Here is a 16,900-nt window from a genome sequence, read left to right on the forward strand (position 1 = left end):
AAACCCATTATTTTAAGTAGGAATGACTGCTCATTCTAGATTCTCTCCTTTCCATGTATCTGTCATAGGATCTTATACATTTCAACTAAGTTGCCTCTTTATTCCTTTATACTCCAGTGGATACAATTCTGGCCTGTAAAACTTTTCCTCAGAAGATAACCCAGCCATTCCAGTTAATAGTATGGTAAATTTTCTCTGAGCTGTTGCTAACACAGTTAAATTCTATCTAAAGTGAGATGAATAATATTATTCACAGTACTCCAGTTGTGGTGTCACCAATGCCCTGTGTAACTGAAGCACAAATTCCATGCATTTATATTCAAATCCCCGTGCAAAAAAAAAGATCTATTAGCTTTCCTGATTACTTGCTGTAGCTGCACATTAGCTTTTTGCCATTCACACGCACCAGGACACCCAGATCACGCTTTAGAGCTCTCAGATACAATCTTTCACCACTTAGATAATGCTTTCTTAAAAAGTTTTCCTGCCAAATAGACTATTTCACATTTTCCAACATTATAATCCATTTGTCCACTTAACGAATAACCTTTTGTACCCTCCTTATGACCTCTTCACAATCTACTTTCCTACACATCTTTGGGTCATCAACAAATTTAGCTACTATACCTTCTGTCCCTTCATCCAAGTCATTTAAACAGTAAATAGCTGAGGCCCCTTTGGCACATCACATTTTACATTGTGCCAATTAGCATTTATGCCTGCTCTCTGCATCCTACTAGCTAGCTAACCAACCTTCTACTCACAAGATTACTATCACGCAGACTCTACATTCCTTGTACTAATTGTTTGGTTGTACAGGACTTATAAGTTGTTCACCATAAAAATTTAATGTTGAAATAAAGCACAAAGCAATCCTTAGGCATAATGGCTACATTTAAAAAAAAATTCTGATCAGTGTATGATGTACAAAATCATGAAAATGGTGATACTTGCTCCTGAAGAGTGCCCAGTCTACCTCAGATTACCCTGGAAGTGTAGGGAATCTTAAAAGATTTTTGCCATATGTGCTGCTAGCTATTCTGTGCCATTACTTTGCAGTAGCAACATGAGTGGTGTTTGCCATTAACTGGATACTTCAAGCCAAATAAGACATTCTACCATCACAGAAATGAGCAATGTGGTTATTTCAGTGTGCTTTTGTGATGCTAGGTATATAGGCCATACATCTCAAAGACTGGCAGCTCATGTCAAACAACACAGCACTTCAACAGTTTGCAACAAGTAGAACTGGTACTGACTGAACCCAACCAGCTCACACTTCCAAAATCTTCAAAAGTATCCAGGACTAGATGTAATTCTGCAATTGGATAACATTTGCTGGATAATCATTAATGTGTAAAGAATTACACGTACAATCAAGTTAGGATTGTCAGTTGGACTTGCAATGTGGCACACTTGTCAGTACTGGAAAATACATTAATACACAAGACCCCGTTCTTCGACGAGAGCAAGAACACAAACATACTGCACCTGTTTCTACTCAGCAAAACGGGTGACAGATATTTGCTGCTTCATTTCTCAGGGCAGTGCCTCCCAGAGTCAGTCAACCTGCCTGCTTTAAAATTTAAACAAAGCTTGGCTGTTAACTGTCAATTAGCATTAATGGTGCATTCTCCATGGCAATGTCTCTACCAAAGTCCACTTGCCAAACAATCAGCAATATCCTTTCAAACAGAATAAATGTTTGCTTTCCCACTGAATTAATATTCTTGTGAAATAGTTTGATGATTGCATGATGAAAAGCTTTCACAACATGTGTTTGTTTTTCCAGCAATTCCCTCAATTCCACATCAGTACCAAATATACTAAACAAAAATCAATCCAGTGATTTAGAAGTATGTAGTGGAAAACAGAAGGATACGAAGCACAAGGATCTTTGGGAATTTCTGGATTGTGAATTTCTTGGTACATTTTCTTCGTGTTTTACATCTGTAGCAGGTCTGGAAAACAGAATGCACACAGTTAGAGGTAAAAATCTACAGCCCACACCCCAGAAAAAACTCAAAACTCAGTACAATTCTGAGGGGGTCTTGCCAAATCCAAATCTATGCTGATTTTGGTATAGGACAAGACCGTTCAGCCCATTGAGCATTGATCTGCTGCTTGATTAGATAATGGATGATATGTTTCAACTCCATAACCATTGAACAGTGTCTTGAAAGCCCTCAAGTGACTTCTGGAGTTGGGGTGGGGGAGGGGGGCACAGAATCCAAAATTCTGTATGTAGCAGTACTTTTTGGGCATCCCCAGCTCAAAATATGGCATCATCTTTATTCGTCACAGAAGAAATGTTTCTCTCAAACAATATTAACATTTTAAACATGTCAGATAGATTATTCCTTAAAATCTTCTATTCACAATTAAATGCAAGCCCGTACTATGCAATCTGTCTTTATAATTTAACCTTCTAAATGCAAAATCTTTAAATTATGATTAAATGAATTACTAGTGAGAAAGATAAGGGTGCTCAGAAACAACAGATTGGGGAGAGGCAAATTAGTCCAATTTACAGCTAATCCTTGCTCCATGAATGGTGTTTAGAAAGCTTCAAGTGAGCCTCAGTATGGGCATGTAGTGAGGCTCCTATCAGTGCAAAAATCAATCCTTTCAGGAAAGGAGGGAAAATGAAATAAGGGTCCATGGATACACAGTACATATTGAACAAAACATGCAGGAAAGTTTCTCAAGGAGGCTGGATGAAACTCAGGTACAGATTTGCTTTTAAATTTTTTTCTTGGAATGTGGGTAAAGCCAGCTTTTATTGCCAATCCCAAATTGTCCTCAAGAAGGTGACAAACTGCTTTCTTGAACAGCTGCAGTCTACATGGTGTAGCTAAGTGCACAGTGTTGGCAGGGAGGAGTTTCAGAACTTTAAGACAAAATTACGTGATACTGCTTGGTGACATCAAACAACTCCCTTTTGTTAAAATAGCTGGAATGTTCCGAAGTGAGTTTGAACACTAATCCTGGTTTCTGTTAGTCATCCACATACCAAGTCCCTTAACATTCTTAGACAACCAGAAGATTGTTGGTTGTTCTCAAGTGAATTGTGTTAATCCGATCAATCATGTAACTAGTGCTTTGACCTCTGTTTTTCCTGGAATTGAGTGATTGAATTTTGTTTGAAGGAAACAGAGCAGGTTTAAAGTTAATCTTAAAAAAATTTTCCATTCATTGAATAAAGCTTACACCTTGCCAGATTTCAAGGGTTTCAGGATTTAATGCACTGGTGCACATTCTGGATGTGAGACCATCTCTTCACTGGAAACCAATTCCATTCTTGTCTCACCCATCAAGATATTCAGCAAACTTTATTTGCAACTTCATTCTACAGTCTACAAATGTTGGGGGTTTCCCTCAAGGAATCATTCTGATCATCTTGAACAGAACAGAATCCCTACAGTGTGGATTCAGGCCATTCAGCCCATCAAGTACACACTAATCCTCCAAACAGCATTCCACCCAGACCCAACCCCCTACTCTATTCCTGTAACCCTGCATTTCCCGTGGCTAATTCACCTCACCTGCACATCCCTGGACACTATTGGGTAATTTAGCATGACCAATCCACCTAACCTGTACACCTTTGGACTGTGGGCGGAAACCAGAGCACCCGGAGGAAACCCACGCAGTCACAGGGAGAATGTGCAAACTCCACACAGACAGATAGTCGCCCGAGGGTGGAATCGAACCCAGGTCTGTGGGACTGAGAGACAACAGTGCTAACCACTGAGCCACTATGCTGCCCTGTGCCACAGGGATCAGTGCTACGGCCATGAACATTTACAATATATTAATGATTTGAATGAGGAAAGTGAATGTATTATGGCCAAGTTTATGAATGCTCCATCATAAAGGCAGGCTTGGGGATATTCACGGAATTTCACAACATTCAGTACCATTCACAACTTCAGTAACCTAAGTAGCTTGTGTCCATATGTCAACATCCAGGCTTGAGTGGATATGTGGCAAGTGACATTTGCCTAAGTGCTAGGAAATGACCACCTCAAACAAGAGAGAATCTAACAACCTTCCCTCAATGGTCAATTATATTACCATTACCTTTATCAGTACCCTGCAGCAATTCACCATGTCTCCCTAGACAACACCTTGGAAACCTGTGACCTCTACCACATAGAAAGGCAACAAACACATGGGAGCACAAACTAAGTTCTCCTCCAAGCTGCTCACCATCTTATGTTGACACTATAAATCGCTATTCACTCACTGACGGTCGATATCTGAGAACTCCCTCTCTAACAGTACCTTGGGTCTACCTACACCAAAATCGACTGCAGTTCATAACTCTTCTCATAACAACCAGGAAAAAAAATAAATTCCAGGCTTGTTAATAACGACCACTTTCTGAGAAAGAATTTTTAAAACTGCCACCATTTTCATTAGTAATAAGCATTTTCCACACAGTAAGTAGTGACAGATCTCTCAAGTGACCATCAAAACAGTAAACATCAACTTACTGGCTTTTCATCTCCATCCAGAACATCCTCTTTCGTGAAGAGTCTTATACAATCCATTAGCGAAACTTCACCATAACCTTTCTGTAAAAGCAGTAACAGGCAGGATTTAATAAATAACACTGAACATTTAAACTGTTGGTAACAATAACACCTTGTTTTTGGAAACCAACTTGTTTTTTTGAGATTGAATTGGGTATGGAGAAAGTTGGATCACACTGGCCTTTGCATCAGAGCTTCTCCTCTAATTTCAATTGCTACGCAAGGAACATGCCCAAAATGCTTTAAACTAAATACAAAAAAACTGGCAAACCAGCACAGCCACTGGTACTGGAGCATGCTATTAAAAGAAATGTTGTGATGGCAACAGAAAAAGACTTAGTCATAACAGCATTATTCCCTTTAATACTTAAGGAGTTGGCAGCTCTGCCACAATAAAACAAGGTTAAAGACATTCCTCCAGTTAAAATAGATCTGCAAGCTCCATCAAACAAGATCATTAGATCAACAAAAGAAAAATACAATGAATGCTGGGAATCTGAAGTGAAAAAACAGAAAATGCTGGAAATATTTAGCAAGTCTTGCAGTAACTGTTTACAGAGAAACAGAGGAAACATTTCAAATCACGGACTCTTCCAGGTTAAGAAAGAATCAATTCTGAAGAAACGTTCACTTTTTCTGTTTCCACTGATATGTTACTATTGAACTGTGACCCTAGTTCTGTGTTTGGCTGTATATGAGGAAGGGGTTTGCTGGTATTAGGACACAAGGATTTCTTCCAGCATCCTCACTAATGACACAAACCCACAAATTAAAATCTCCTACACCTTGAGATCATTCCCATCTCCAGACATGGATACTGCACATCTTTACATCATACCAGAGATGGTCAGCACATAGTTTATATTATTAGAATTCAGAAATGATAACTAAAAAATCCAGGACAAGCAAGTTTAAATCCCAACAGGTTTATTACAGAAATTCTAAATAAAAGTTGGTCCAAATACAAGTGTGCATGAATCTGCTCAATGTCATAAATACCCAGCTGATGCATTATACAGAAAGGAACATGTGCTCCTGACCTGCTCTGACTGATGTGTTACTCCAGTCCAACACAACACTTTAGGAAAGAGGAGTTGGCTATTTGACTGCTCAAGCCAGCCCTGCCATTCAATAAGATAATAGAGAGAGGATTGGTTAACTAATAGATGACAGAGTTGGGAATGGGAGGATGCATTTTCAGGATGGTGACCTATTACTGAGGAAGGGTCACTGAACCCGAAATGTTAACTCTGATTTTTCTTCAGATGCTGCCAGATCTGCTGAGCTTTTCCAGCAACTTCTGCTTTTGTTCATGTTTAACAGCATCCGCAGTTCTTTCAGTTTTTATGTAGAGGGGTATAGATGGGTTAAGTGAGCAGGCAATAACTTGGGCAAATGGAATATAATGTAGGGAGAATTTATGCACTTTGGCAGGAAGAATAGAGATGATGAAAATTATTTAAACAGAGGAAGAATGCAGAAAGCTACAGAACAGAGGAATTTAGGAGTCCTTGTTCATGAATCATAATAAGCTAGCATCCAAGTTTAACAGGTAATAGGGAAGGCAAATGGGCCATTAGTCTTTATCCCAAATGGAATCGGTGTGAAAATAGGAAGGCTTTGCAAAAACTATACAAGGTAATAGTTAGACCACAGCTGAAATAATGAAGTGTTTTGGGGGGCCTTATCTAAACAAAGATGCACTGGCATTGGAGGTAGTCTATCAAAGACTCACTAGGCTGATATGAGCTAGGTAGGGATTGTTGTATGAAGAGAGGTTGATAGAGGTAGATTGGGCCCTGCCCTCATTGGAATTAAGAAGAATAAATGACACCTCATTGAAACATACATTGTTAGAGGAGTTGGCATTTACACTGTAGAAACACAGAAACAATGAAGATGGTATCAGCTGTAACTTTGGTAGCGTACCTTTGAGATGGGCAGTGACAAGTCCCAGAAGGGGTCAAACACTGTGGAACAGTAGCCACATTCACTGCAGGTCAGGGAACTTTTCAACTGGCCCACAAAATGATCTGAAAGAAAGGAAGGAAGAAAGATTAGTTCGGTTGTAATTCATCTGGAAAAATAAATTAGGTATGCTCAAATTTTCCTTGGCATTGTCATTCTTATCAGCACAATTGCACACCGTCGCATTCATGTGAAAACCCAAATGTATTGTGCTCACCTACGATCCGACTGTCCTCTCTCTCCAGGTATTTCTTCCACATTCTTCTCCCCTTCTCATCATCCCTAGAAGTGGAGATGAAAATTTAAATCGAGTGCCATCACAAGACACATACAGCTTTCAACATAAAAATGATTTCGGCTTATTCTATATCACAACACCATCTGCATTAGAGATTTTCCTAAGGTGTTAATCAATTGGAAATACTTTCTAATGCTGAATTTGAAAATGGCTTTTTCATGTTAACAAGGAGCCACACAAACTCAGTCAGGAGCGGTGATATACAGCAGAATGGATAGGTGAGAGTTAGATTCAGGCAACACCTCTGTTCCACATTTCTACAAAACCATTTACCGCACATTAGCTATAATATCAGGGTTACAAAGGCAGAAGACCACCACAGTCATTTCAATCAGCAGCTTAAAAATCACAAAGTTAACTCTAAAAAAATGTTGGGCAATGATTGGATACAGGTTCAGCTAAGCTATGGGATAAATTTTGGGCAGCACAGTGGCTCAGTGATTAGCACTGCTGCCTCACAGCACCAGGGGGCCCAGATTTGATTCCACCCATGGACGGCTGTCTGTGTGGAGTTTGCATGTTCTTCCCGTGTCTGCGTGGGTTTCCTCCCACAGTCCAAAAATGTGCAGATTAGGTGGGTTGGCCATGCTAAATTGCCCAGACTGTTCAGGGATGTGTAGGTTAGGTGGATTAGCCATGGGAAATGCAGGGTTACAAGGATAGAGTAGGGAGATGGGTCTGGATGGGATGTTCTTCGGAGAGTCAGTGTGGGTTTGTCGGGCCAAATGGCCTGTTTCTGCACCGTAGGGATTCTATGATGATAGAAAGAGTTGCTCTAAGCAATATTTGATGATAATTTATTGAAGCTCACTTTCAAAAGAGAAGGCTAAATAATCTCAAAGGAACAGAAGGATATGCTGATAGAGTTTATTGAAGGAGTGTGGGAAGAAGCTCATGTGAAATATTAACACCATCATAAACAAATAATTTGTTCCTGTGACGTAAATTCTAAGAAACCTGAAACTTCAGGGAAATAAAAGTCTGTATCTCTCACAGCCAGAGAGAAAAAAAAAGACTGTAAATTTGAATCTTGCATTGAATGAAAACACTACAGTCAAACCAAACTGCTTGAGCAACTCCAACAGAGTTAACCGATAAATACTGGCAGATTGTCAACACTTACGGAAGGTGGTCTAAGTCCTCCACTATAGCCTTGGAACGCACTGACACTCTGTTCACTTCATTATGAAGCCCATCCAGCAAGAAACGCAAAAACTCCTGGGCATCCTGTTGGCTAAGTGAGCAACAAAATTTCAAAAGGTCAGGTAATGGCTAACTGATAACCTTGCATTTATAAATTGATTTCAACATTATCCAGAACCTTCAATATAAGGGAGGGAATAAGTTTCATGAATCTCAGACATTTCTGTTGGTACCAGGAACTATGCCATCAGGTTTCAGCCTCAATCACTGTTTATATTTTGGACATCACTTACTTGTATCCGACAAATCGTGGAGCATATTTTTGAATTTGTGTTTTGAACTCTGAGGGACTGATGGGGTCATTGCTGGAGGATGTCCACATGGCCTGGAGAAGCTTTGCAAATTCTAAAGGAGAGAAAATTGACAAATGAACTTCAGTGAGATTGGGCAATACAGGCTGAGGAACACAAACCATTTTCAGTATCATAAAATCATTCAGCACATTATTAATTACACTGCCTTTGTAGCTAATGCCTGTGATCATGGTTGGTCAGACATAATCCAGGCATATACTTTGCTAGTCAGAGACTTGTTCTTCACCCACACACAAGCCCAGAATTCTCACCCAGTTATCCCTTAATCAACACGTCATCATCTGTTTCCTAGTTCCATTTGGTCTCAGGCGTCCCTGCCAGACCCTACTAGATAATTAGACAATAACAATAGTGAACGATTAGTTCCATTTGATGAAAATGGTATTCCAGGTGATGTAAATATGGTGATATATTTGAGAGATTCCACACAAATAAAAAACATTGTATTGTATTTAGAGGTGGTAGTGCCGGGGGTGGTGGGGGTGCCAGAGGTGGGGGTGGAAGCCCTGGTTTCACTGGCAGAGATTTAAAGACCTGGCCACAGCCCTTGGTTGATAAGATGTGAGCACTGACCCTCCATTAGTGCGGTGTTGGCGCGGCTCCGGTTGTTCAGATCTCGCCGGTAGGTGTTCTGAATACAATAATCTCTCAGCTCCCGGGTGTTGCTCAAACACTGCAGGATGGAGTTCATGAAACACTACAGCAACAAAAAAAAAATGCAGAAACAGCAATGTTAATGACCACACTTCAGGAAAAGGAGACAAGGGAATCAGGTGAAATTCAGAGACTGGCAGGAATGGAATTAACAGAGACCAGTGCTCATGTGCAGTAGAAATTGGAGATTCCTGACTATTTCACACAACAATACACTGTAATTCTCCTGTAAACTACCATGGCCAGGGCCGTTTTCACTCTCATGGACAGACTGACAATTCTTAAAAAGAAAAAGCCTTCATTTATGGTCTGCGGTTGATATGATTTGATTTATTATTGTCATGTACCCAGTTACAGTGACGAAAGTGTTGTTTTGCAAACTCTACAGGGCAGACCGTTGTTGAATTATGGAGGCAGAACAAGAGAACAACACTGCTGGAATAAATTCCAGGGCTTGGGAACATGTCCCTCTCTCTCACACCATCCTCTTGATCCATAAATCCTATCTTTTATAATCCCCTCCAACAATTTACCAACAACCGATGTCAGACTCACAGGTCTATAGTTCCCAGGTCTCTCCTTACAACCTTTCTTAAGCAAAGGTACAGCATTTACCACCCTCCAGTCATCAGGCACCTCACCCATAATTATAGATGATGCAAACATTTTTGCAAGGGGTCTCATAATTTCCTCTCTTACTTCCCACAACTTTCTGAGAAACATTAGACCAGGTCCCAGAGATTTATCCACCTTTATCTTCTCTAAGGCTTCCTCTTCTGTAATGTGAACTGTTTTTAAAACATCAAAGTTTATTTCTCTGTGTTCTCTAGACTCCATTTCTTTATCCACAGTAAAAACTGATGCAAAACATTCATTTAGTAACTCTCCCATCTCCTGGGGTTCAACACAAAGACGAGCTCCTTGATCTTTAAAGGGGTCTTACCCTTTCTTTAGTTACCCGCTTGCTCGGAGGCTTTGCTTTATTTAAACACATTGAGCTTGTTTATAAAACAAATGTAAAGGCAGGTGTCTTGAATACAGGTGTATGTTTGCAAATCCCATGCCGCTATTCCCACAACTCAGGAACACCCATCAATTGTTTAACCAACAGAGTGTGTTTTGGGTTTGATTCACAAGCTCTCTTGTACTTTTACTGTCTTTTTTTATTAAATCAACAGCACTGCTGAGAGAATAGTCAACCCACACATTAATTTCTGATACAATGAGCTTCATTCCATTTGTTAACTGATCTCAGCTTGGGAGCACAGTGTGGGTCCATGGACAATTCTCTGTCCCAGGGGACCATGAGAGGGGAAAGAAATCAACCAAAGCTCCTGTTCCTGATCACTTCAGTAACCCTGGCTAGAAAACAAGGATATTTCAGTTCAGGACAAGATCATTTGGGTTGTGATGCCCCCATTGTTCAATAGCCCATCAGCACATACACTCTGTTCTCATGACTATTTGGGAGAAGGTAAAGACAGTTAGCTATTGGTCAGTTGACCTTGTCCTACCCCACGCAATAACATTCACCCCACTGGGCACAAAGCCCCTTTAAACCAAATTAAAATACTTCCGACACTCGTTCTTAACTAAATGCCAGTTCATGAAGATTATCTACAAGTCCATGTAATCGGTTCTTTTCTGAAAAATGAAACTCACTGTGTTGCCCAGATTTCGAAGCCCCACAAGGCCGTGGCTGGTTTTAGAATTCTGAAAAACAAAAAAGGAGAAAAAGAATTAAATAAGTGTTCTAAGTATTCATATATAAATCATTTCCCAGAGTTGGTTTGGACTTTGAATTAGTTGAAATTAAAACCTTGAGCAAAGCTGGAGTAAACATGAGCAACGTCACTCATCCCAGCTCCAGCCACAGAAAGGAAACTCCACTGAACATGCTTCATCATGGAATTTGGAGAATTGCACCTAAACCTCCACCAAAAAAAAAACGCTAACACCCACATGAAGCCAAACCAGGGAGGTGATAGCCTAGTGGTATTATCACTGGCCTGTTAATCCAGAGACCCGGTAATGTTCTGGGGACTCGGGTTCGAATCCCGGCAGGTGGTGGAATTTGTATTCAATAAATATCTGGAACTAACAGTCTAGTGATGACCATGAATTCATTGCCAATTGTTGGAAAATCCCATCTGGTTCATTCATGTCCTTTAGGAAAGGAAACTGCCATCCTTACCTGGTCTGGCTACATGTGACTCCAGACCCACAGAAATGTGGTTGACTCTTAATTGCCCTCTGGACAATTAGGGATGGGAAATAAATGCTGGACTAGTCAGCGACACCCTCATCTATAAATGAGTTTAAAAAACAGGGTCGGACTCCTCTCATTGTCCAATGGCACTAGCTCTGCCCAGGAAGGTATAACACTGTCTCCAAGCAATCTTTCCTCCTGCTCCTTGTGTATTAACTCATACTGGATGTCATTATTCAGCAATTCTGCTGTTAAAGAGATTTACAGTAATGATCACATCACTGAACAATGCCCAAAATTGCTTCTCAGGTTATTTCTGAAATCCAAGCATTATTTTGCTAGATTTTTGTATATACTAACATCTAACAAAGAACAGCAAGATGAAAGACCAGTTTCTCGTGGTATTGCCAGAAGGTTGATAAAGAACTCTGCATTCATTCTGTATGCTGTGGACATCAAAGATTCCACTTGAGAGATGGAATCTTTCATTGATTGATACCACCTTAAAAAGTGACACAGTGGCAGTGTCCCTACTTATGAGCTGAGAGGCCTCAGTTCAAGTCCCACCTGGTCTACAGGTATGTCATAATACAGCTGATCAGGCGATTAAAATATGTTAAAACGTCTCTCACCATGCAGCACTTCCTCAGTATTGCACTGAGTGTGACAGCCTAGACTGTGTGCTCAGGCCTCTGCAGTGATACACAATCCATGATGCAACAAACTGGAAAGGATAGTGCCAGGAAAAGGGAGATGGTGACATAATGGTGATCTCACTGATGTTAGTAACCCAGAGAACATAGGTTCAAATTCCTCTACGCCAGTTGAAATTTAAATTCAATTAATTAAGAATCTGGAGTTGAAAACTAGTTAGTAATTGTGGACGCTACCTATTGTCTTTAAAAACTAATCGAGTTCCTAATGTTCTTTTGGGTCGAAACCTGCTATCCTTTGCTGGTGAGTCCAGACCCACAGTGACATGATTCTTAACTGGATGGCCAAAACAATGCTGAGCTCTGTCACAGACACCAACATTACATAAAATGATTTTAAAAATCCCAACAGAAGTCATCTATTTGAAGTGTCAATAACTTGTACAACCATATAGCTGACCATCAGTTGAGAATGCAGCCCAGTACCAATCACTCCGAACCAGTTCCCAAGACTCCAAAGCATCAGCTTCGCAGTGTTGGGAAATGCAGGAGGTATTGGAATCAGTGGCCCAGGAACCAAAGACTGAGAAATTACTGAAATTTCTAAGGAAGCTATTCCCGGCAGAAGGCTGTATTGTCTCTGCTCCCTTTAATTCCATCTATAACTTTCTGTTCAACAAAATGCAAGCCGTATCACTGTTCTTTCATACTCCGCTAACTTCAGTGCTGTGAAAATTGTTGTTGAGTGGACACTTTGTGCGAGTTAACTTGAGCCATTGACAATGAAGGGTCTTTTTGCAATTAAAAAGCATGGGTTAACCCTTATCCCTATTCCCAAGTGAACATAAAGCTGCACAGAACACTGGGTTACACAAGATGTACAGATCAAGCCATAGTTCAGAGTTGGGGGGGTGGGGGTTTCTTCATTGTCAGAGGGGCCCCAATGTTTGCATGAGACATTAAACCAAAACCATGGATCTAGCTACATTTTACATCCAATCCATTTGGAGATTTACCTGTTTTAAGTCTGTAAGATTTCTTCAGTCTCATTCTCTCACTTCAGGTACTATGGCTTTACAGGGCACTGATGCCCATGGACTTGTGTGTTTACACATGGTTACACTGGTCAAGGTACTAGAGTAGTTTACTACTGCCTTCTGTAAGTGGCTCACCAAGATCCTCTCCTGTTCCTAATACCAACCATTGGCAAATGCTGGAAGAGGTTGCAAGTTGATCCTCAACCTGTTAGGCCACATTACAACACACCTTCCTGTGGTGGATCTTGACCCAGGAAGCACTCAGCTCAGAGGCGAATACACTATGCGCAAGGTCTCCAGATTTAGTCGCAAATAAATCTTGCAGTAATCATTCTCTACTCGCACCCACTAGTACTACAAACCCAATTTCCAACATGAATCAAAAGTAAAAACAAGCACACAGTTAATCTTCCTGCAGCTCCTTTTGCATTTCATTCAGTTTTTATCCAAACTGGGATTATTTTGCTATTACAGTATTAGCACTCCCCTTTATACAGCAATAAAATATCCAAAACCGTCATTGAGAAAAGTCTATTTTATTTCCAATTTAAAATGATATCTTTGAAAACACATTCCTGTAGGAATCTCTCTGCTCAGTCATTGCACCCTATCAATTATCATCCCTTTAGTCCTTTCTCAATCACCAGTTAACAGAACTTCCTCTGAGTGCACTTGTTATTCATCGCAGAGACTCCCTTTAGTAATGAATTCCACATTCTCTTCCACTTTCAATAAACAAAGTTTATGGAAAAAGGGGCATAGTGTTATTCTTAGAGGTCACTGACCTGAACCACTAACCAATTATTTCTCCAGATGTTGCCTAATGAGCATTTCCAGCATCTTTTTACTTGTGATATTGAACCCAGCTGCACAGAGAGGGGAAGCGGCACCCTGGGGAAATCAGATTGTACAGGAACAACCTGGGGGCAGAATTAGGTAGAAATTTGAGGGAGTAGGTGATTGAGGCAAATGAGCAGCCAGTCAGGTAGAATACAGGCTCTGTCCTAGTCCAGGCTGATAAACGACATTTCACAGCAAGAATCATGATTGGAAAACTGTCATGTGCACAGAAACAAATTCCTGCGGCAAAGTCACAAGCTCATTGGAGGGCCATGGGGGAGGGTGGGGGTGGGAGAGGATTCATATCCAGAGTTTTGGATTGAAACTCGGTCTCCGGGACCGGATTTGTTCACGCAAACTTAATCAGCTTCTTGTACTCGAGGAGTTATTACTTGCTTTATCAAAAAAAAAGAACCTATACCCATTCCTCTCTGCAAAGGCCAACAGCTAATCAGGCTGAGGAGTACAGAAATAGCTACGTTAATGTAATGTGTGCCATCCCGCTGAGAATAGCGACGAGGATCGAGCCTTTTGCGATGGGGATACGCGGCTACAATGACGTCCCTCAGGCTCTGACGTACAGCGGCTGTTCCCTCTGTCTCCAGTTACAAGCAGATCCCTCTGGCATCTTACCAGTCAGCCACTTAAACGACTGCTTCCCCTACAGATTGCCTAGAAAAGGCAAATTAATCAGCTATTAAACACAGGGGTGGAAGAGTTTTAACTTTGGTCAGTGTTCAAAACAGGTAAGAGATTTCGCAGCCTGATTTGCAAACCCTCCCCCCATCCACTTACAACACACATTTACAATCATTCCGATTTGCAGACAAGATATTAGACCAAGGCAATGCTCTCGTTGCTAGATGCACAAGATCCTGCAGAACTACCCGAAGAAAAACTGGGGACTGCTCCCTGGCGTTCTGGCCCATATTTAGTCCTCGAAATAACATCATAAATTGATTATCTCGTCAGTATTACATTGTCATTTCTGGGTTCATATGTGCAAATCACTGTTTCCTGTGTTACAATAAATAAGTACACTCCAAAACTACAGTGTCCTCAGGTCATGAAACTACTGCATAAATGCACGTCTTCCATTTTCGTTTGTTTGGGATGGAACTGGCAACAAGGGATAGAGATCCTGCTTATCTCCTTTCGGAGACTCAAGTGTGGCGTGGATGGAATCAGCAGTAACAGTTCACGGTTGAAATGCTTTTCCTTGCTATCCGGACTAACTCAAGATTGCTATTTGGCGAGGACTTGGATCCAATAGGTAGCCCCAGTTTGTCAAGTACCGCCTCCACAATCTGCAAGTGGAGAAAGTGTGAAGGAGAAACAATGCCTTGACCCAGCTCACCAACGAGCTGAAAACAAACACTCGTACATTCGCTCCAATTACTAGCCCAGGCCTGAGACATATATCAGAAATGTGAATGTCAATCCAGCTGTAAGATCACCAAGGATCGCAGGCACTATTGGGAGAAGCATCCTCGGCAAAATGGCATATCTGAGGCTTTCAACTTCTCAAAATTTCAGAGACCCTTTAAAAACTTGAACTTCATTTAAAAAAAAGTGCAGCACGAGTGGAGGTGGAGAGAGAGGGAGAGATGAATGAAAAGCAGGGGAAATACAGAAAACAGAAGCAAAACAGAGGAGACAGTGCTTACAGAATAGGAGGAAACCAGCAGGAGAGAAAGAGGTGAACATAGATGAAGATGGGAGAAAGGGGAAGGAGGTAGTTGTATTAAAAAGGCCTGGAAATATAAATCCAATACAAAAATGCAATGGTTTTCCTGTCAGTGGACTATAATCATGAATCGGTTACTCAGGATTCAAAGGTTCAAGTCATTACCAATTTGGTTTTCCAATAACTATTTTGATATTCTGGCTGGCACGTGGACCCAGCTCACAGGTCTCCTGCAGGTTAATGTAGCCTGAAATCAAGCCAGGTCCCCACTCAGCCAGTAGATAAATCCCAGCAGGCTGACCAGCTGCAACAAACAACCTGGGACGGATATCACTGGCAGAAACAGCTAGGAGATCCATCACAGTGACACGCACACGCTCACACGGCAGGTTTACAAGCAGCAGAACAGTTTCACTCCCACACTGGTATTATATAGAACTCAAAATAGCAAGCCAATTAATGTTGCCACCCTCTCCTGAAGGCGGATGATGGAAGTTGTCCAATTAGTTTCACAGGCACTGTTCACGAATGAGCTACACACAGTAAGTAGGTAGGTTACAACACCGCGGAGCTGGAGGAACGCAGCAGGTCAGGCAGCATCAGGGAAGCAGGAAAGTCGACGTTTCGGGTCGGGACCCTTTTTCTGAAGAAGAGACCCGACCCTGCCCCTCTGATGCTGCCTGGCCTGGTGTGTTCCTCCAGCTCCACGCTGCTATCTCTGACTCCAGCATCTGCAGTTCTTACTGTCTCGGAGCGGACAGGTTAGTTCGTTTTGTAAACTTAAAAGGACCATTCATTGATTGAAGTCGATACAGCTCCCTGCGCCGCTTTACTGTCAGTTCAGTTGGAGCACAGAGACGCCAATAAATTCAGGGCAGGTACCATCAGATTAGCAACCTCAGACCGGGAGCTCGGTTTATAAAGCTGTACATTATATAACATTTTATCACCATCTCCGCCATGGGGCAGTCAGCTTCCCTCCGACCCCCTGCTCCAGCCAAAGTGACCCTGTCACTTTTCCCCTGGGAATCTGCTGCTTTCCCCTCTCACAGTCTGCTGTTCAAACAGGTACATGTCCCAGCGCTGGGTCCGCTTCTCACCCACTCCCGGGCACCGTGAGACTCCCCACCCCACCCGCCGCCTCCAGCCCGGGCACCGTGAGACCCCCCACCCCACCCCACCCGCCGCCTCCAGCCCGGGCACCGTGAGACCCCCCACCCCACCCCACCCGCCGCCTCCAGCCCGGGCACCGTGAGACCCCCCACCCCACCCCACCCGCCGCCTCCAGCCCGGGCACCGTGAGACCCCCCACCCCACCCCACCCGCCGCCTCCAGCCCGGGCACCGTGAGACCCCCCACCCCACCCCACCCGCCGCCTCCAGCCCGGGCACCGTGAGACCCCCCACCCCACCCCACCCGCCGCCTCCAGCCCGGGCACCGTGAGACCCCCCACCCCACCCCACCCGCCGCCTCCAGCCCGGGCACCGTGAGACCCCCCA

General features: G+C 42.3%; 1 protein-coding gene across 1 annotated transcript in view; it reads right to left on the reverse strand.

The window, feature by feature from the left end:
- Nucleotides 1-16,900, reverse strand: part of LOC109922276 (ubiquitin carboxyl-terminal hydrolase 2) — a 28,087-nt gene that overhangs the window by 10,044 nt on the left and 1,143 nt on the right. Inside the window, exons 2-9 of the mRNA XM_020522290.2 lie at nucleotides 10,638-10,688; nucleotides 8,895-9,018; nucleotides 8,241-8,352; nucleotides 7,928-8,038; nucleotides 6,724-6,788; nucleotides 6,468-6,571; nucleotides 4,500-4,580; nucleotides 1,883-1,961 (exon numbers count right to left, since the gene is read on the reverse strand). Of these exons, the coding sequence (XP_020377879.1) occupies nucleotides 1,883-1,961; nucleotides 4,500-4,580; nucleotides 6,468-6,571; nucleotides 6,724-6,788; nucleotides 7,928-8,038; nucleotides 8,241-8,352; nucleotides 8,895-9,018; nucleotides 10,638-10,688 (727 nt within the window). The remainder of the gene's footprint in view (nucleotides 1-1,882; nucleotides 1,962-4,499; nucleotides 4,581-6,467; nucleotides 6,572-6,723; nucleotides 6,789-7,927; nucleotides 8,039-8,240; nucleotides 8,353-8,894; nucleotides 9,019-10,637; nucleotides 10,689-16,900) is intronic.

Source organism: Rhincodon typus, chromosome 32 (assembly GCF_021869965.1).
Source record: "Rhincodon typus isolate 14 chromosome 32, sRhiTyp1.1, whole genome shotgun sequence".
NCBI classification, from domain to species: domain Eukaryota; kingdom Metazoa; phylum Chordata; class Chondrichthyes; order Orectolobiformes; family Rhincodontidae; genus Rhincodon; species Rhincodon typus.